We start from the raw sequence: 22,515 nt of genomic DNA, 5'->3' as shown, positions 1-22,515 counted from the left end.
AAAAAAAGTAAAATACAACACACACCAAAAATTGCATAAAACATAAATTGTACAGTTTAAGATGTTATAAATTAAACATCCAGTAATTATCATCCAGGGAAAGAAATAGAAGCTTGTCAACACCCTAGAAGCCCATTACAATCTCCTGTCTTTTTCTGTATGTGAACACTATCCTGACTTTTATAGTAGTCATTTCCTGCTCTTCTTTGTAGTTCTACCATCTAAATATGCATTCCTAATCAATATAGCTAATTTTTGTTTCATTTTGATATTTATATAAATAGAATCATACTATTTCTATTCTTTTGTGTCTTGTCAACATTATGTTAGTAATGTCATTGTTCCTTAACTTTCATTTATTTTCATTGATGTCTGGTATTCATATTATATAACCATAGAATAATTTATTACTTTAATTTTACTGTTCTGGATAGTTGGGTTGTTTCTACTTTTGCTATTAAAAGCAATGCTTCTGGGAACATTTCTGTATGTGTACGCTGGTGCGTATATTCATGCATTTCTTCCAGGTGTTATAAGATATACTTATTTTCACCTTTACTAGCTAAGGCAAAACTCTTTTCTAAAGTAGTTCCAATTTTATACTCCTATCAGCAGTGTTTAAGAGTCCTGTTGTTTTATATCCTTATCCATAGCTGCTATTGTGAGATATTTAAAATTTTGCCAGTCTGTTGGGTGGAGGTTACTGTATTTGTAATTTGCATTTTCCTGAAAACAAATGAACTGAACACTTTTCATATGCTTATTGACCGTTTGGAGCTCCTCTTTTGTGAAATACTAGTATTTGTTTTTTAAAAAAATTAAAAGAAAATTTTATTTTTTAATTTTTATTTATGTATTTATTTATATTTAAAATTGAAGTATAGTTGATGTACAATATTATATAAGTTACAGGTGTACAATATAGTGATGCACAATTTTTAAAGGTTATGTTCCATTTATAGTCATTATAAAATATTGGCTCTATTTCCTGTGTTGTACAATATATCCTTGTGGCTTATTTTATGCATAATAGTTTGTACCTCTTAATCCCATACCCCTATAATGCTCTCCCCCTCCCCCCTCCCCACTGGTAACCACTGGTTTATTCTCTAAATCTGTGAATCTGTTCCTTTTTTTGTTATATCCACTAGTTTGTTGTATTTTTTAGATTCCACATATAAGTGATATCATTCAGTATTTTTCTTTCTCTATCTGGCTTTCTTTCTGTCTATTTCACTTAGCATAATACCCTCCAAGTCCATCCATATTGTTACAAATGGAAAAATTTCATTCTTTTTTATGGCTGTGTAGTGTTTCACTCCAGTACATGTCTTTTACCTATTTTTCTTTTGGGTTGTGTGTCCTTTTCTAATTGGTTTATAGTAGATTTTTTAAAAATTGTGATAAGATATACATAACATAAAGTTTACCATCTTTACCTTTTTTTTTTTTTTTTTTTTTTTTTTGCTGTATGTGGGCCTCTCACTGTTGTGGCCTCTCCCGTTGTGGAGCACAGGCTCCGGACGTGCAGGCTCAGCGGCCATGGCTCACAGGCCCAGCCGCTCCACGGCATGTGGGATCCTCCCCGACTGGGGCACGAACCCGTGTCCCCTGCATTGGCAGGCAGACTCTCAACCACTGCGCCACCAGGGAAGCCCCATCTTTATCATTTTTAAGTATAGTTCTTTTTTTTTTTTTTGCAGTACGCGGGCCTCTCCCTGCTGTGGCCTCTCCCGTTGCGGAGCTCAGGCTCCGGACGCGCAGGCTCAGCAGCCACGGCTCACGGGCCTAGCCGCTCCATGGCATGTGGGATCTTCCCGGACCGGGGCACGAACCCGTGTCCCCTGCATTGGCAGGCAGACTCTCAACCACTGCGCCACCAGGGAAGCCCCATCTTTATCATTTTTAAGTATAGTTCAGTGTAGTAGTTCTGAATATATTATTGATAAATATCCTTTCCTTCACTCTGTAATTTATTTCAGTTTTTAATGGTGTTTTGTTGAATGGCAGTTCTTAATTTTAATGTAGTCAAATGGAGCAATTTTTTTTTTTTTTTTTACAGCTAGTGCTCTCTGTGTCTTGTTTAAGAAATCCTTTTCTACCCAGGGTCATCAAGAGTTTTTTCTTGTGTCCTTTTCTGGAAGCTCTTTAGTTTTGCCCTTCAGGTTTAGATTTTCAGTCTTCCTGAATTTTATTTCTGTGAATGATGTGAGGTCCTATTTAATTACTTTTTCATATGCATGAGCAGTTACCTATTTATTGAAGAAACTATACTTTCCCCACTGCTCTGCAGTGCCATCTCTATTATATATCAAGTGTCCCTATATGTGCATATCTGTTTTAAGACATTCTATTCTGTTCTATTGGCCTTTTGTCTATCCTTGTATCAATACCACACTGACTTAATTACAAAAGCTTAATTGTAATTGCAGTAATAATTTTTGATTACCGGTAGAGCATGTCCTCCCACTCTGTTCTTCATCAAGTTTCTTGTTTGTTCTTGGCTATTAGTATTTTCATATAAATTTTAGAATTAGATGATCACAGCCCATAAAATAACGTTTTGGGATTTTCATTGAGATTGCATAAAATTGATAATAAATGTAGAGAATTAACATCTTTCCAATATAAATTTTAGAATCAGTTTTTCACATTCCGCAAAAATCTGTTGGAATTTTGATTAGAAATGCATTAAATAGATGGAGAGAATCGGTACATACACTGTGGAGTCTTCCAGTTCATGATATATCTTTTATTCATTTACCTCTTCTTTAACATCTCTTAATATTTTATAATTTTCTCTGTAGAGGTCATGCACATCCTTTGTTAGTTATATTTTCAGGTACTTGATATCTTTTAATGTTATATTAAATTATATCTTAAATTTTTCATCTTATCTTGGTTACTTGAATACAAAAATACAGTTAACTTATATTAATAGACTTTAAAAAAATAGTTTTAGATTTACAAAAAACCTAGTAGATAGTACAGAGAGTTCCCATATTACAAACACATCCTCACACACTCAATTTTCTCATTATTAACATCTTACACTAATATGGTACATTTGTTATAATTAATAAACCAATATTGATATATTATTAACTAAAGTCCATAGTTTATTCAGATTTCCTTAGTTTTTACTGAAAGCCCTTTTTCTATCTCAGGAACTCATCTGAGATACCACATTGTATCTAGTTGTCATGTATCCTTAGGCTTCTCTTGGCTCTGAGAGTTTATTAGATTTTCCTTGCTTTTGATGTGCTTGATAGTTTTGAGAAGTAGGAATTTGACTGATATTTTTCTCATGATTAGAACGGGGTAGTCGGTTTTTTGGAAGAGAATCACAAAGGAAAAGTGCCATTTTCATCACATCATCTCAAGGATACATATTAGCATGGCATTTGATGTTGAGCTTGATCACCAGGCAGAAGTAGTGTTTATCATGTCTCTCCACTCTTTTCTCCCCTTTTCCATACTGTCTTCTTTGGAAGGAAGTCACTGTATGCATCCACACTTAAGAACCGGGGAATTGTGCTTTCCTCCTTTAGAGTAGAGTAGCTACATTATTTATTTGGAATTATTCTGCATAGGATACTTGTTTCTTCTCCCCTGCTTATTAATTTATTCAATCATTTATTTATATGAACTTATGGATATTTATTTTATACTTTGACTATAATATAATATAAAATTTATTTTATATACAAAGTAATAGCTATCACTAAATTTTTTCTTAATTAAAAAATTTTTATTTAAATATCTTAACTTTAAAATTTGTATGTTTTTTTTTCTTTTTAATTTTAACAGTTTATCCAAAGATTCTTTTGGAATATCTACATATACTATTTTATAACTAGTAGTTAATGACAGTTTTGGTTTTGTCCTTATCAAACATTACACATTTCCAAAATTTTATTTTCTTTGCTACAATGGACTGGTTAGGATCTTTAGTACAATGTTGAATAGAAGTCATCTTGATCCCAGTCTCAAAGGGAAAGGCTTCAATATTTCACTATTAAGTATGAAATTTGCTGTAGGTTTTTTATAGGTTCCCTTATCAGATTAGTAAATTCTCTTCTATGGGAGGGTGGGGAGGATACACTGGGAGATTGGGATTGACATATGCACACTACTATGTATAAAATAGATAACTAATAAGAACCTACTGTATAGCACAGGGAACTCTACTCAGTATTCTGTAATGACCTATATGGGAATTTGATCTAAACAAGAGTGGATATATGTATATGTATAATTGATTCACTTTGCTGTACAGCAGAAACTAACAAAATATTATTAATCAACTATACTCCAATAAAAATTAAGTGAAAAACATTACTGTGAATGCATGTTGAATTTTATCTTTTTTTTTTTTGCATCTATTGGGGTGATCTTATGCTTTTTCTCCTTTAATCTATTAATATAATTGATTACATGAATCAGGTTTTGTTAGGTTAATTTCTACATGCAACATAATACATATATGATGCATTCTGCATATTATATATATTATATATATATACAGCAAATATGTGAGCTATAGAGGGTAAAGATATTCAACTTCTCTATTCAGGTAAATCTATTGGTTTTAAGGGTTTTTGTTTTGGTTTGGTTTTGCCATTCACCCCTAAACTCTTTCTAGACAATTGCTGTATGATAATGGTAGGCAAAAAAAGTGGTACTGTCACTGAAGATGCAAAACAAAATAAAAGATGCTAAAATCTTTGTCAACAAAGATTCAAAAATTAAATACATAAGAATAAAAAATGTAAAATCTTTTAAAAGAAAAAAATTTAAAGTGTTGCTGAACAAAAGCTGCATATTTCATCATCATTTTCAGTCATCTACATGGAGACTCAAGAGTACCTTTCTGTTAAGTCAACTGCAAGTGAAAACTTCTAAAAAGCTTTATTTCTGGTATAAAAATCTGCAATTTTGTGGTATGAAGCCAAATAAATAACCCTACAGTTATTGAAATACCCATGTGGTTTGGGTAATATGAAATATCAGTTAATAATCTGAGTCAAATTGAAATTTGAAAGAATATTAGAAATTGTTATTGGTTCTCTTTTTCATAATGCTTTAGATTTTTTATATGGTTTAATATATCTGGAGTTTCTTCTGTAGGAATCCAAACGCCGGATGAGTTACTTTTTAGATGTATTTCTATTTCCTCCAGAAGACTTAGCTTTAAATTCAGCTGTCCTTATGTGGCCTTGGAAAATTAATCCCATCTTTGATGAAAATGATGAGGTGAATATATTTTTCAATATGTATTTTTGTATTATGATATTTTAAGCACAATGTTCATTTAATTTTCATACATACTTGCCATCTACCTTTAAAAAGTATCTTCATGTGTCAGTATGATTTTGGGATTAGCCACATTTATGGCCCTGCAGGCTTAGGCTTAACCCACAAGGTTGTAAAAAGTGGGACTGACATTTAAAAAGTCAGAACTATTTACAAATTAATAATAATAATTGTAAGCTCTGTGCTATTAAATCATTTAATACTCACAAAAATCCCAGGTGCTCCTATTTTCCCCATTTCATAGATGAGAAAAATGAGTTTCAGAGAAGTTAAGTAACTTTCCCAGGAAGAAGTAGCAGATTCAGGATTTTATATAAGACTGAATATAGTTCAGATTTTGAAAAAGTCCTAATGTAAACTAGTTTCTCCTAAACTGGGAAGTGAGATGGTATAGTAGTAATGAAAAGCATGGATTTCAGTTAGATAAGCCAGAGTTCTAATCCAGATTTTGACTTTTATGATTTTGTGACATTGGACATGACTCTTAACCTCTATATGCTTAAGTTTCTTTACCTCTGAAATGAGGATACTAATACTTGTGGTAATATAGGTAGAGTGTTTAATAAATCTTGACATAACAAGTGCTCAATATATGGTAGCTTTTATTATTTTCCCAGAATCTGTTAAATAGTTAAAGTATTTAATAAATAAGAATTGTTACAGTCACTTCGGAGATATAGGAAAGTTTTTCTGTGTGGTTTTGTGGTTTATTATTCTTTTCATTTTTATATCAGTCAATGTTTTATTTTTGTACAATGTTTTATTTTTAATTCGCTGATGTTTTTTGTTACTGTATAAAGCATTCAGATTTCTGATTTGATAATTCTTTGCTTTGTAACAAAATAGTTAACATGATTAATTTTTTTTAAAGCTCCTTGAGAATGCTAAACATAAAAAAGAAAATGAGCTAATAGCAAAGAGAGAGAAACTGATTTTGGAAATAGAAAAGGAATCACGCCGCATGGAAGAGTTTGCAGAATTTGCAGAACTGGACCACATGCAGCAGGTCTGATAAATATAGACAGTAGCTATGGCAGGCTGGTAGATTAATACAGGACATGTTTCTATAATATAGAAAAACCTGTGCTTACTAAGGCAAACAGAGGCCTGACTCTTAGGCCTACGACTGCTGCTAATTATGTAATCTTTTTTGTGATTTAGTTTTCTCTTTGTAAGATAGACATAACCATACCTTTTGCTTTGTGTCGTGGTAATGTTGTGAAGTTGATGTTTAAAGTTGCTATATAAATGCAAGGACATAGCCTATGCAGTATTATATAATTTTATTTTTATAACATTTCTTGGGTATTTCTTGAAATAAAAAATTATTTGCTTTCAGTATGTGACAGATGTAAGACAACTACAAAAACGTATTCAGGAATCTGAAGAAGCAGTTCAATTTATTAATAAAGAAGAGAAACTTTTCAGATGGGAACTGACAAAATATCCTGAACTGGATAAATTAAAAGTTAACATTGAGCCCTATCAGAAGTTTTTTAATTTAGTTTTGAAGTGGCAACGAACAGAAAAACGGTAATTTCTGGTAATGTAATAAAAAATTAAGCAAAGATATAAAAAGATTTATAAAACGTACATTGATTTTTGTTGTTGTTGTTGGCTAGGTGTTTAAAAGTAGGATCTATCTGTCCATTTGAAAGAAAAACCAAATATTATATAGGAGAAGCATCAAATGTTGCTAAGGCGCCACCTAGCCTTACTAATATAATATCTAAAGTCTCACTTGGGTTTCCCAGAGTTGATTCATTTTTTAATGCAATTAATTCATTTGACTCATTCATTTGACACTAAGAATTAGAAGTATGGAGTCAAATCAGCATTTTATCTGGATACTGTTAGTTGTCCATTTACAGTCTGATTCATATTTTTGCGCATGCAGCATAGCTGAAATTGTGGTTTTAGTATTGTCTGTCATCATTCTCTCTGTGTGACTGAGAAAAACTGTTAATTGCTCTTGTTCTCAGTTGTTTCTATTATAAAATGAAGGGCCTGGCCTAAAGAATCTCTAAGGCCTTTTCATACACCTGAAGTCTCTGAGTTTAATATATTTTTTTAATTAAAATATTCTATTTTTTCACTTAATTTTAATTCTGTCTTTAATCATTCTTCCTTAGTCTTTTTAAAATAAATTTATTTATTTATTTGTTTATTTTTTACTGTGTTGGGTCTTCATTGCTACACGTGGGCTTTTTCTAGTTGCAGTGAGCGGGGGCTACTCTTCGTTGTGATGTGCGGGCTTCTCATTGCAGCAGCTTCTCTTGTTGTGGAGCATGGGCTCTAGGCGCGCGGGCTTTAGTAGTTGTGGCTTGTGGGCTCTAGAGCACAGACTCAGTAATTGTGGCTCGCGGGCTCTAGAGCACAGACTCAGTAGTTGTGGCGCACAGGCTTAATTGCTCCATAGCATGTGGGATCTTACTGGAGCAAGGATCAAACCCATGTCCCCTGCATTGGCAGGCAGATTCCTAACCACTGTGCCATGAGGGAAGCCCCTCTGAGTTTAATATTACTTTTTCTTTCAATTCAGGTGGATGGATGGAGGGTTTTTGGACCTTAATGGGGAAAGCATGGAAGCTGATGTAGATGAATTTTCCCGAGAAATTTTTAAGACTCTGAAATTTTTCCAAACAAAGCAAAAGAAGGAATTACAAGAAAAAAGAAAGGCAGCAAAAAGACGATCTCTGGGAGAAGAGAAACTTGAAGAAGAACCAAAAGAGAATCCTACTATTACTATGTGCACTGCAGTAATGGAGCAGATAAAAGTTATTAAGGTATAAACACATTTAATGACATTTTAAAAAGCCCTGGTAACCGCCTGGAGGGGTGGGATAAGGAGGGTGGGAGGGAGACGCAAAAGGGAGGGGATATGGAAACATATGTATATGTATAACTGATTAAATTTGTTATAAGGCAAAAAATTTAAAAAAATAAAAAAATAAAAATAATTAAAAAAAAGCCCTGGTAGAGTTGTTTGCATCAAGTGCTAGTGAAGAGAAATGGAAAAACTGGAAAGCAAAACCAAAGCTGAATCCAGAAAACTTGACCTATTTCTCAATACACGCTTCATTCTTTCCTGATGATGTCATCGAAGTCAATCCCTTCATAGAACAATACTTAACAAATAGAAAAGACTGTAATGACCAGTTACAATGATTTGAAGAGGGTAAAAAATTACTAGAATAAACAAGTTAGCCTATACTATGGGCAGCAACCCAGGGTACCAATTAGCTGAGAAAGGTTTGGAGTCACACTACCTAGGTTTATGTCACAATTCTGCGCTTGGTAATGGCAATATGCCACTTGTGCAAGATATTTAACTTCTCATGCCTCAGTCACCTCATTTATAAATAGGGGATAATAACAGTTTTTGTGACAGTAAATAATACATCTAAGTTCCCAAGGCAGTACTGGCAGTGGTTCTAGTGGTAGTGCCAAGTTTCCACTGTCGGCATGCTCAGAGTGCAAACTCTGTTTTTCAACATTGTTCCTGTCTGTGTCTAGCACTCTCAGATATACTATGAGCTGCCTGAAAATTTTTTTAAAGTAACTACTTAAAATTTTTTTCAATATTTAATAAATTTGCATGGTTTAAAAATATAAAAAGATATACCTGAACGGTCTCCTTGCTGTGTTTCTCACCTGTTATTAGGTTATCAATGTTACTACTTTCTGTTGTATACTTCAGAGTTTTTTTACATGTATAACAATGTGAATATATGTTCTAATCCTTCCATCTTTTTTTTTTTCCCTTTTTTTTTTTTTTTTTTGCGGTATGCGGGCCTCTCACCGTTGCGGCCTCTCCCGCTGAGGAGCACAGGCTCCGGACGCACAGGCTCAGCGGCCACGGCTCACGAACCCAGCCGCTCCGCGGCACGCGGGATCCTCCCGGACCGGGGCACAAACCCATGTCCCCTGCATCGGCAGGCGGACTCCCAACCACTGCGCCACCAGGGAAGCCCTAATCCTTCCATCTTTTAACATAAAAATAGCATACTGAAAAAAAATAACATACCGTTTATATTATTTCCCCCCTTCATTTTAATTTATCTTGGAGACCTTTTCTTATTGTATATAGAGTGTTTTCATTCTTTTTTACACCTATAAATATTATATATTGGTGTAAAATTTCTGTGTGTGAAGGTGTGAGTGTAAGGTAAATTGCCAAAGAATAAATTCCAGGTTAAAATCTACAGTTGAATTACCTTCTGTATGAGTTTTACCAGTATGTACTCTCACCAACCTTGACAACAGAATATCATCAAACTTGGGTGTTTGTTAATCTGCTAGAAGAATTTCATTTTTCTTATTACATAAAATGTTAAGCCTAAATTAATATATTTAAGAGTATTTTGTATTTCTTTGCCTGTGAACTATTTGGTCTTCTTATCTATTTTTTAAATTGAATCAATGGTCTTTTTCTTACTGATTTCTAGTCCTAGAAACAGGACTAGGGAGATTAGGCTTTGTATGTTAATATTAATAGTATGTTAATATTTTATTGAAGATTTTTGAGATTATGTTCAGAAGTGATGTTGGTCTTAATTTTCTTTTCTTGTAATATCTTTGTCAGGTTTTGCTATCAGGATTATGTTGGCCTTATGAAACAAATGGGAAGTTTTATCTCTATTTTCCAAAAGAGTTTTGTATAAAATTGTTATTATCTCTTTCTTAAACATTTTAGAGAAACGTTTGCTAGTGAAACCATTGACCTGGAGCTTCGTGGGAAGGATTTTGAAAACAGTTTTAATTTTTAAAATAGATATAGGAATATTCAGATTTGTGTTAACTTTGTGTCAATTTTGGTAAATTGTATTTTTCAAGGAATTTTTCCATTTTCTAAAGTTGTTAAATTTATTGCCATAAAGTTGCTCATAATATTTATTTATTATCTTTTAATGTTGGTGGAATCTATAGGGATAACTTCTTTTTCATTCCAAATATTAATATTTTTAATTTTCTCTCTTTTTTCTTAATCAGCCTAGTTAGGGATTTAGTTATAGTTTATTGTTGACATTTAAGCCTTTGGTCATTTTTAAATTTATCTAAATGATATTCCTCCTTTCCTTTCTTATCAGCACCATCCATTATTCCTATCTTCATAGCAGTGCGTCATCATGTACTCTGAAAGTCATCTTGAGATGGAAGATAAACAAATTGTCCCATACCACTAGTAATATCACTAAATTTTTTCCTTGCTATTTTCTTTTCTTTTCTTTCCTTTATTTTTGGCCGCAGCATGTGGAATCTTAGTTCCCTGACCAGGGATAGAACCCATGCCCTCTGCAGTGGAAGCACAGAGTCCTAACCACTGGACTGCCAGGGTATTCCCATCCTTGCTATTCTCTTCTTATTCTTTTTAGCCTCTTAATGTTGGAAAGTCTTAGGGCTAAGTCATTCGTCCTTTTCTTTCCTTTTCTTTCTCTACCTTTTCTTTCTCTCTGTCTTGATGATTTCATCAATCTCATCAAAAATATAAGTGACTTTAAATACCATCTATATGCTAGCAACTCCCAAATGTTTAACTCCAATCCAGACCTTTCTTCCAAACCCAAGATTCATATCTATAACTTCCTACTTGTAATCTTCCCTTGGATGTCCAATACACATGGCAAACTCAAAATTCATTTTTCCCAGGGACACCAATCTGGTCCAACTTACATCTTCTTTTACATGGATTTCTACAAAAAGTTCCTGTTGGGACTCCCTGCTTCTACCTTTGCCCCAACCCCTACCCCATTATCTATTTAAAATATAGTGACTAGGGACTTCCCTGGTGGCGCAGTGGTTGGGAGTCCGCCTGCCAGTGCGGAGGACGTGGGTTCAAGCCCAGGTCCGGGAGGATCCCACATGCTGCGGAGCAGCTGGGCCTGTGCACCGCAACTACTGAGCCTGCTGCCTAGAGCCCATGCTCCGCAACAAAAGAAGCCACTGCAGTGAGGGGCCTGCATACCACCGCAGCAGCAAAGACCCAACGCAGCCAAAAATAAATAAATAAATAAATAAATTTAAAAATATATATATAGCAACTAGAGTAAACTTAAGTCTGTGGTTCTCCAATTATTAAAAATTTACATTATTATTATTTACAAAAGAAAACGTGACTGTCATACAAAAATAAAAATGAACACGTGTCAAATATTTTATTCTATTTATTAATTAATGGGAGAACCACTAAGGTGGTGAGGCTGGTTCAAAGAGCATTTGAGGGGCTGAGTATTTATAGATAATTTAGTAAAGGAATGTTGGCAAAAGATTGCTAGTATTGATATAAGGCTGGTTAATGTCATACAGGACAATAAACTAACATTTGGAGTTATCCTTCTTATTAGACAAATTACTTGCATTTCTACTGGTCAAATCTACAAGTTAACATGTAATTTCTCAGTCTGGGACTTTAAGTAGTAAACAGTGAGTTGAACAAAATACACTCTTTAAACAGTTAAATTTTCCTTAGGTGTCCCTGTACCCCATATGGCATTGAAAGGACATACCACCTCCCTCTTTTTCCCCAAGTTTTTAAATAATTTTTATTAACATCTGCTGTAAAACCCAAAATGGGGGAAACAGTGCTCTATAATATGATACTGGAAACAAAGTCAGTGCTGGGTAATGTTGGTTGTTTGCTTTCTTTTTTAAATTATTTTATTTTATTTTATTTTATTTGTTTATATAGCAGGTTCTTATTACTTATCTATTTTATACATATTAGTGTATATTTGTCAATCCCAATCTCCCATCATCCCACCACTCCCCCTTCCCCCCCTTGGTGTCCATACGTTTGTTCTCTACATCTCTGTCTCTATTTCTGCCTTGCAAACCAGTTCATTTGTACCATTTTTCTAGAATCCACATATATGTGTTAATATACGATATTTGTTTTTCGCTTTCTGACTTACTTCACTCTGTATGATAGTCTCTAGGTCCATCCACGTCTCTACAAATGACCCAATTTCATTCCTTTTATGGCTGAGTAATATTCCATTGTATATGTACCACATCTTCTTTATCCATTTGTCTGTCGATGGGCATTTAGGTTGCTTCCATGTCCTGGCTATTGTAAATAGTGCTGCAATGAACATTGGGGTGCATGTGTCTTTTTGAATTATGGTTTTCTCAGGGTATATGCCCAGTAGTGGGTTTGCTGGGTCATATGGTAATTCTATTTTTAGGTTTTTAAGGAACTTTGACACTGTTCTCCATAGTGGCTGTATCAATTTACATTCCCACCAACAGTGCAAGAGGGTTCCCTTTTCTCCACACCCTCTGCAGCATTTATTGTTTGTAGATTTTCTGCTGATGGCCATTCTGACTGGTGTGAGGTGATACCTCATTGTAGTTTTGATTTGCGTTGCTCTAATAATTAGTGATGTTACACACCTTTTCATATGCCTCTTGGCCATCTGTATGTCTTCTTTGGAGAAATGTCAGTTTAGGTCTTCTACCCATTTTTTGATTAGGTTGTTTGTTTTTTTAATATTGAGCTGCATGAGCTGTTTGTATATTTTGGAGATTAATCCTTTGTCCGTTGATTCGTTTGCAAATATTTTCTCCCATTCTGAGGGTTGCTTTTTCATCTTGTTTATAGTTTACTTTGCTGTGCAAAAGCTTTTAAGTTTCATTAGGTCCCATTTGTTTATTTTTATTTTTATTTCCATTACGCTAAGAAGTGGATCAAAAAAGATCTTGCTGTTATTTATGTCAAAGAGTGTTCTTCCTATGTTTTCCTCTAAGAGTTTTATAGTGTCCAGTCTTACATTTAGGTCTTTAATCCATTTTGAGTTTTTGTGTGTGTGTGTGGTATGCGGGCCTCTCACTGTTGTGGCCTCTCCCATTGTGGAGCACAGGCTCCGGACATGCAGGCGCAGCGACCATGGCTCACGGGCCCAGCCTCTCCGCTGCATGTGGGATCCCTCTGGACCGGGGCACGAACCTGTGTCCCCTGCATCAGCAGGCGGACTCTCAACCACTGTGCCACCAGGGAAGCCCTGTCCATCTTTTTGATTATGGCCATCCCAATGTGTGTGAAGAGGTGTCTCATTGTGGTTTTGATTTGCATTTACCTGATAACTAATGATGCTGAGCATCTTTTCATATGCATATTGGCCATTTCTATGTTTTCTGTGGAGAAGTGTGTGTTCAGATCCTTTGCCCATTTTTAAATTGGGTTATTTATCTCTTTTTATTCAGTTGTACAAATTCTTTACATATTCTAGATACAAGTCGCTTATTAAATATAGATTAATTGATCAGAAGTGTGTGGGTTTATTTCTGGGCTCTCTATTCTGATCCGTTGATCTATGTGTCTGTTTTTGTGCCAGTATAATATTGTTTTGATTACTGTATCATTGTAGTATAGTTTGAAATCAGAGAGCATGATACCTTCAGCTTTTTTTTTTTTTTTTTTGTATTTTTGGCTGCGGGTTTTTTTTGGTCTTCATTGCTGCATGCAGGCTTTCTCTAGTTGCAGCAAGCAGGGGTTACTCTTCATTGCAGTGTGTGTGCTTCTCATTGCCGTGGCTTCTCTTGTTGGGGAGCACAGGCTCTAGGCATGCGGGCTTCAGGAATTGTGGCACATGGGCTTAGTTTCTCCACGGCATGTGGGATTTTCCTAGACCAGGGCTTGAACTCATGTCCCCTGCATTGGCAGGCAGATTCTTAACCACTGTGCCACCAGGGAAACCCTAATACCTTCAGCTTTTTTCTTCCTTCTCAAGATTGTTTTGGCTCTTCAGGATCTTTTGTATTTTCATATAAATTTTAGAATTATTTGTTCTAGTTCTGTGAAAAAATGCTGTTGGTATTTTAATAGGAATTGCATTAAATTTAGATTGCCTTGGGGAGTATAGTTATTTAAACAATATTAATTCTTCCAATCTATGAGCATGGTATATCTTTCCATCTGTTTTTGTTATCTTCAATTTCTTTTCTCAGTGTCTTGTAGTTTTATGAACCCAGGTCTTTTACCTCCTTAATTAGACTTATTCTCAGGAATTTTATATGATCGTAAGTGGGATTATTTTCTTAGATTCTCTTCCTGATAGTTCATTGTTAGTGTATGGAAATGCAACCTATTTCTGTATGTTAATTTGGTATCCTGTAACTTTACTGAATTCATTGATGAGTTCTAGTAGTTTATTGGTGGCATGTTTAGGATTTTCTATGTCATTATCATGTCATCTGCAAATAGTAACAGTTTTATTCCTTCTGTTCCAATTTGGATTCCTTTTATTTCTTTTTCTTGTCTGATTGCTGAGGCTAGGACCTCCAATACTATGTTGAATAAAAGCAGTGAGAAGGAGCAGCCTTGTCTTGTTCCTGAACTTAGAGGAAATGTTTTCAGCTCTTCACCATTGAGTATGATGTTATCTGTGGGCCTGTCATATGACCTTTAATATGTTGAGGTATGATCCCTCTATACCCACTTTGTTGAGAGTTTTTATTATAAAAAGATGTCGAATTTTGTCAGAAGCTTTTTCTGCATTTATTGAGATAATCCTATGATTTTTATTCTTTAATATGGTGTATCACATTGATTGATTTGCAGATATTGAACCATCTATGCATCCTTGGGATAAATCCCACTTGATCATGATGTATGATTCTTTTAATTAATTGTTGAATTCAGTTTGCTAATATTTTGTTGAGGATTTTTGCATCTATGTTCATCAGTGATGTTTGCCTATAATTTTCTTTCTTTGTGTTGTCTTTGATTTTGGTATCCAGGTGGTGCTGATCTTGTAGTATGAGTTTGGAAGCATTTCTTTCTCAGCAAATTTTTTGGAATAGTTTCAGGAAAGGCAATCCTTCTTTAATTGTTTGATAGAATTCACCTGTGAAGCCATCTGGCCTGGACTTTTGTTTGTTAGGCATTTTTTTATTATTAATTCAATTTCATTCCTGGTAATCAGTCTATTCGTATTTTCTGTTTCTTCCTGATTCAGTCTTGGAAGATTTTACATTTCTAGGAATTTATTAATTTTTTTCTAGGTTGTCTATTTTAGTGGTGTATATTGTTTGTGTAATCTCTTATGATCCTTTATATTTCAGTGGTGTCAGTTGTAACTTCTCTTTCATTTCTGATTTTATTTATTTGGCCCTCTTTTTTTTTTTCTTAATGAGTCTGGTTAAAGGTTTATCAATTTTGTTTATCTTTTAAAAGTACCAGCTCGTAGTTTCATTGATCTTTTCTTTTTTCTTTTTAGTTTCTATTTTATTTATTTCCACTCTGGTCTTTATTATTTCCTTCCTTCTGCTATCTTTGGGTTTTGTTTGTTTTTCTTCTCCTAGTTCCTTCAGGGTAAGGTTAGATTGTTTGAGAATTTTCTTGTTTCCTGAGGTGGGCTTGTTTGCTATAACCTTTCCTCTTAGAAATGCTTTTACTGTGTCCCATAGATTTTGGAATGTTATGTTTTCATTTGTCTCAAGGTATTTTTAAATTTTCCACTTGAGTTTTTCAGTGACCCAATGATTCTCTCATTTTGTGTGTATCTGTTATATGTTTTTGGTTTGTGGTTACCAGGAAATTCATATATAACAACAAATAGGTGTCTATTTTAAGTTGATTTCTTAAGTTTGAACACCTTACATTTTTACTAACCCTCCAAATGTTTTATGCTTTTGATATCATATTTTACATCTTTTAATTTTTGCCATAACTACTATTGTAGATATAGATGATTTTTACTACTTTTGTCTTTTAACATTCCTACTAGATTTATAAGTGGTTGATCCACTATTTTTACTCTATGTTTGCCTTTACCAGTGAGATTTTTCCTTTCATATTTTTTTATTTCTAGTTTTGACCTTTTCCTTTTCCTTTAAGAAGTCCCTTTAACACTTCTTGTAAGGTCTGTTTGGTGGTGATAAACTCCTTTTGCTTTTGCTTGTCTGTAAAACTCTTTATCTCTCCTTCAGAGATAAAGATAAATCTGAAAGAAAACCTTGCCAGGTAAAGTATCTTGGTTGTAGTTTTTTTCCTTTCATCATTTTGAATATATTGTTCCACTTCCTTCTGGCCTGCAAAGTTCCTGCTGAAGTCTGCTGATAGTCTTATGGGAGTTCCCTTATACAGTACATAACTAGTTGCTTTTCTCTTACTGCTTTTCAGATTCTCTCTTTATCTTTAATTTTTGTCATTTTAATTATAATGTGTCTCAGTGGGTACCTGTTTAGGTTCATCTTGTTTGGGATTCTCTGTGCTTCCTAGTGCAGGATGTTTGTTTCCTTCTCTAGGTTAGGGAAGTTTTCAGCTAATGTTTGATCAGATAAGTTCTCTGCTCCTTTCTCTCAATTTTCCCCTTCTGGGCCCCCTATAACATGAAAGTGAGTACAATTGATATTGTCTCAGAAGTCTCTTAAACTATCCTCATTTTTTTAAAATTCTTTTTTCTTTTTTTTTTTCTGTTCAGCTTGGATTATGTCTACCACTCTGTCCTCCAGATCACTGATCTGTTCTTCTATATTATTCTATCTGCTGTAGATTCCTTCTAGTATATTTTTCATTTCAGTTAATGTATTATTCAGCTCTGATTTGTTCTTCTTTATATTTTCTAACTCTTAGTTAAAATTCTGTGTTCATCCATTCTTCTGAGTTCAGTGAGCATCTTTATGATTATTACCTTGAACTCTTTATTGGGTAGATTGCTTATTTGCATTTAATTTAGTTCTTTTTCTGAGGTTTTGTCTTGTTCCTTTGTTTGGAACATATTCCTCATGCCTCCTCATTTTACCTAATTCCCTGTTTATTTCTATATATTGGATAGGACTGTTATGTCTCTTGATCTTGGAGAAGTGACATTATATAGGAGACATCCTATGAGCTCAGCAGTGCACTCCCTCCTGGCTACTAGACCTTATGCTCCAGGGGTGTCCTCTATTCATGCTGCATGCTCCCTTCTGTTGTGGAAGAGCTAACTGTTGAGGGCATATTGGTTGGTGGGGCTGGCCCTTGGCCTGTCTGGCTGTGATGCTCTGACTCATGCAGTTGTTGTGGGTGCCTTGGTGGGCAGGGCAGTCTCCTGGTGAGGCTGACTGTGTAGCTGGGCAGTGCACCCTCTTCGGGGCCACAGGTGGGTGGTGCAGGATCCCTGTGCATTTGACTATGTGGCCTGGTGGTGCAAAATTGCTGTGGGCCCTCTGGTGCACAGGGCAAGCCCCCAGCACTAATAGGCTAGAGGGAGGATTTCTAAATGGTGCTTGCCAGTGCTGGAGTCAGTCCAATAGAACAAGATCCCCAAAATGGCTGCCACCAGCATCTCCATCCCCAGGGGGAGTCCCAGAGGCCTCCTGCCTCTCTGGTAGGCTCTCCAAGATCAGCAAGTGGGTCTGACACAGGTGACTTTCAAACTACTGCCTTTTTGCTGGGACTTGGACCATGTAAGATTTTGCCTGTGCCCTTTAAGAGTGGAGTCTTTTTCCTATAGCCCTCCATCTCTCCTGAATGGAATCCCCACTGGTTTTCAAAGCCAGACGTTCTGGGGGCTTGTCTTCCCAGTGCAAGACCTCCAGGATGGGGAGGCCAACATGGGTCTCAGACCCCTTGCTCCTCGGAGAGGACCTCTGCAGTGGTGATGTCCTTTTCATTTGTGTGTCACCAACCTTAGAGTTTGGCTCCTGACAAGATTGCATCTCGACTCCCCTACCCATCTTATTGTCACTCCTTCTTTATATCTGTCATTGTGGAAAATCTTTTCTGCTACTCTTCAGGTCATTCTCATAGATAGTTGCTGTATAAAGTAGTTGTAATTTTGTGCTGTGCTCATAGGAGGAGGTGAATTCAGGGTCTTGCGACTCTGGCATCTTGATCCCCCTCCTCCCCCATATCTTTTGTTTATTTATATTATCTCAGTGGCTGAGACACTCAATACAGTGTTGATTAGAAGTATTAATAATGGGAATGCTTATCTTGTTCCTGATTTTAAAGGAAGTATTCTAATGTCAGTATCAAAAGTGATGAACTGGGCTTCCCTGGTGGCACAGTGGTTGAGAGTTCACCTGCCGATGCAGGGACATGGGTTCGTGCCCCAGTCCGGGAAGATCCCACGTGCCATGGAGTGGCTGGGCCCGTGAGCCATGGTCGCTGAGCCTGCACATCCGGGGCCTGTGCTCCACAACGGGAGAGGCCACAACAGTGAGAGGCCCACATACCACACACACACACACACACACAAAAGTGATGAACTAAGTGTTTTTGCTGAATATTTAATTTTTATTTTCAAACAGTTACGTTTTGGCATTTTGTTGCAGGCTTTTCCCCATTTATGTTTTGTGTGTGTATTTATAACTATATATTATATTATGTTGTGTTATACTATATTTTCTCCATATAATATATAGAATAAACTTAACTTTGTATTTCCATAATAATAATATGACAGTTTTAATTACTGTAGTTTTATCATATACTTTAATATCTTATAGAACATTTATATCCCCCCTTTTTCTTACTCTTACTCCTGGCTATTTTTACATGTTTATTTATGCAGATGAACTTTAGAATAATTTTGTTACTTTTTCTTCCCTTCCAAATCTAATTGGGATTTTGATTGGACTCATTAAGTATATTACCTAATTTCAAGTGTATGTGTATGGAATTCAAATGAGTGACTCATTATTATTTCTGTTTTCACCATTAGGAATATGTCCCTACTGTCTCCATCCTATGCAATCCAGGAATGAGAACACGTCACTGGAAGCAGTTATCAGAAATTGTAGGCTATGACTTAACTCCAGACTCTGGAACTACAATGAGGAAAGTTTTAAAATTAAACCTTACACCATACTTGGAAAAATTTGAAGTTATAAGTGCGGGTGCAAGCAAGGTAAATATGAAGATCAACTGAAATACTTTATTTGATGAGCTTGTTAATCAAATAATCATACTTTTTGTTGTGGTTGAATGTATAGTACTGACTAGCAGTGGGAGGAGATGGGGTAAAGTGGTAGAAGACCACTCTTATTTTTCCCCACAAAGTGTCTGCTTCTCTATGATTTCCTTGTCCTGAATCCTGAGTAGAAATTGTTCCTTTGACCTCTTGTTAATTCTGCCACATTTTGATATGCATGGATGATGTGCTAGTCTTGATATATAATTGTTCCATTAAGAATGGAAATAGATGAATGTGTGTGTGGCATGTGATATATGTGTATTCTAGCAGAGTAAGTATGGCCATCTAGTGTTCTCAAAATACACTGAAAACATCTTCAGACTATAGACTGCAGAAAAGCCACTTCAGGGAAAATCTGTCAGGTCTTTCATTCTGCTGTCTATTTTAGTACTGACAGCAGTTGTTTTCAGAGCAAGTGAATTTTTTAAAACTACATTGTGATTTTCCATAGGAATTTTTTAATTGTTTAAAAACTTTTCTAACTTACAGACAGTTGCAGATTACCTTACAAAAATTGCTGTGTAATGCACCAAATTCTTTCTTCTTTTTCTTATTTAGGAATTTTCATTAGAGAAATCCATGCATACAATGATGGGAACTTGGGATGATATTGCTTTTCATATAAGTCTATATCGTGATACTGGAGTCTGTATTCTTTCTTCAGTAGATGAGATTCAGGCTCTCCTTGATGATCAAATTATAAAAACTCAGACAATGAGAGGCTCACCTTTCATCAAACCATTTGAAAAGGAGATCAAGGTATGTTAAATATGATAGTCAACTCCTGGTCATTTATAAAAACTGCAATCTTATTACATATATGCTCTTGTGAAAATAAGTCAGTTTGTTGGGTAGCTTTGGTGAAATATAGAAACAGATAACTTAAAATTAATGTGAAAATATATAGAACAGATGAGCCATTAACTCTAATGATTTTTAAAAGAAAAAATGATATTTTTATTCGGAAAAATCTTCTCCAATGACAGTGATAGATTTGGAAGGAAAACGGTATTATTTAATCTAACTGTAGACAGCCTAGACCCTACTTCATGCTATATTCTTTTTTTTTTCCACTTTACTGAGTATTTTATTGACATAAGCTTTGACCGAGAAGCATAAGGTTTTCAAAATGTCTTTTCTTATAGGCAGAAAATCAGTCTGGTTATTTTAATAAATATAAATGTGCAAAATGGTTGGCTGAGCAGTTAAAGAATATCTGCTGTCATTATTTAGTGGATGTGGGGCAGGAAAATGGTGTTGAACATGGAGGAGAAAAGAAGAAACAAATTTTCAACACTGGTGTTGCTATAAGGAAATGGTATTAAAGTGAAAGAACCAATATAATAATTTTGAGTTTATGCAGGAGTGTTATGTTATAAAACAAAATAGACTTTGGATATTTCTTATTTTTTTAATACAATTCAATAGCAGATAAGACAAAACATGAATTTTACACTCTGAATTAAATATTTTCTTCAAAGGGCAATGAATAAATTCTCATTTAAAGATTGTTTCAAGTTGATGCTAATCTTCTTTCTTTTTTTTAACATCTTTATTGGAGTATAATTGCTTTAAAATGGTGTGTTAGTTTCTGCTTTTTAACAAAGTGAATCAGCTATACATATACATATATCCCCATATCTCTTCCCTCTTGCCTCTCCCTCCCACCCTCCCTATTCCATCCCTCTAGGTGGACACAAAGCACAAAACTCCCTGTGGCTGCTTCCCACTAGCTACCTGTTTTACATTTGGTAGTGTATATATGTCCATGCCACTCTCTCACTTCGTCCCAGCTTACCCTTCCCCCTCCCCATGTCCTCAAGTCCATTCTCTATGTCTGTGTCTTTATTCCTGTCCTGACCCTGGGTACTTCAGAATAATTTTTTCTTTTCTTTTTTTTTTTAGATTCCATATATATGTGTTAGCATACGGTATTTGTTTTTCTGTTTCTGACTTACTTCACTCTGTATGACAGTCTCTAGGTCCATCCACCTCACTACAAATAACTCAATTTCGTTTCTTTTTATGGCTGAGTAATATTCCATTGTATATATGTGCCACATCTTCTTTACGTATTCATCTGTCAGTGGACACTGAGGTTGCTTCCATGTCCTGGCTATTGTAAATAGAGCTGCAGTGAACATTGTGGTACATGACTCTTTTTGAACTGTGGTTTTCTCAGGGTATATGCCCACTAGTGAGATTGCTGGGTCGTATGGTAGTTCTACTTTTAGTTTTTTAAGGAACCTCCATACTGTTCTCCACAGTAGCTGTATCAATTTACATTCCCACCAACAGTTCATGCTATATTCTCATAACTTGTAGTGAAGTTCTATATACTATACTTTATATTTGGGAACAAATAGCTTGAGGGTCTTTTAGAATAATTAATGAAATATTGTCCACTTGACAAAAACAAATGATATTTGGGACTGTAAGATTATTTAATGTCCTTATAGTTGATGTGGGTAAGTACACAAAGAAAATAAATTATAATAACTAATAGTTTTATAGGTAGTATCAAAATTCAAACTGGAGACTATATAAAATGGGGAAAAGATCAACAACAAATGGATTTTCCCCCTGATATTTATTGACTTCTAAATGTGTGCCAGATGCTACTCTAGGGGTTTTACATTTATTAACCCATTTAATCACCATAGCAGACCCTTAAGGTAGGCACTGTTATTATCAGTAGTCAGAGTTAAGGGAACTAAGGCATAGAGGGACAGGTAAGTTACCCAAGTTCACGCAGCTAATAAACGACAAAGCTGGAATTCAAAAAAGGCAGTTTGGTTTTAATTTAAGCATAAATAGTGTATTTATAGGACACCTTGGCTTTCAATATTTGGAGAAGACAGAGAGTTGTGTTCTTCCAAAAAGACATAAAGCTGCACATTTTCCCTTGAATCAGACTGACCTACCTTTTCCTGGTAAGATGTTTTGCTTTTGCAGATATTTCTTGTTCAACAAAGGAGAATTTACAAGACAAGTTTGAAACCTCTCTTAGAGCTTTTAAAACAAAAATATGAGGCCAATCTCTTGATATATAGGACCTTAGGCCATATATTTAAGAAACAAAGAGCTTATATGAATGATCTTTGGCTAATGAAATACCTTATGGATTCTAGGAGATCTGTGACAAAAAGGAAGACTTTTTCCCCCAAATGCATTGATGTAGAGCACAGTTTCTCAACCTGGTTCTAATGACATTTGGGCTAGATAATTCTTTGTTATGGGGGCTGTCCTGTATATTGTAGGAAGTTTAGCAGTGTCCATGGCCTCCACCCACTAGATA

The 22,515-nt window shown here is 35.1% G+C and overlaps 1 protein-coding gene across 1 annotated transcript in view; it reads left to right on the top strand.

The window, feature by feature from the left end:
* DNAH12 (dynein axonemal heavy chain 12) overlaps window positions 1-22,515 on the top strand; it is a 222,826-nt gene that overhangs the window by 63,635 nt on the left and 136,676 nt on the right. Inside the window, exons 14-19 of the mRNA XM_060111265.1 lie at window positions 5,131-5,256; window positions 6,188-6,322; window positions 6,656-6,849; window positions 7,859-8,102; window positions 18,966-19,151; window positions 19,776-19,976. Of these exons, the coding sequence (XP_059967248.1) occupies window positions 5,131-5,256; window positions 6,188-6,322; window positions 6,656-6,849; window positions 7,859-8,102; window positions 18,966-19,151; window positions 19,776-19,976 (1,086 nt within the window). The remainder of the gene's footprint in view (window positions 1-5,130; window positions 5,257-6,187; window positions 6,323-6,655; window positions 6,850-7,858; window positions 8,103-18,965; window positions 19,152-19,775; window positions 19,977-22,515) is intronic.

Source organism: Mesoplodon densirostris, chromosome 10 (assembly GCF_025265405.1).
Source record: "Mesoplodon densirostris isolate mMesDen1 chromosome 10, mMesDen1 primary haplotype, whole genome shotgun sequence".
NCBI lineage: Eukaryota > Metazoa > Chordata > Mammalia > Artiodactyla > Ziphiidae > Mesoplodon > Mesoplodon densirostris.
This window is presented reverse-complemented; position numbering and strand designations above follow the sequence as displayed.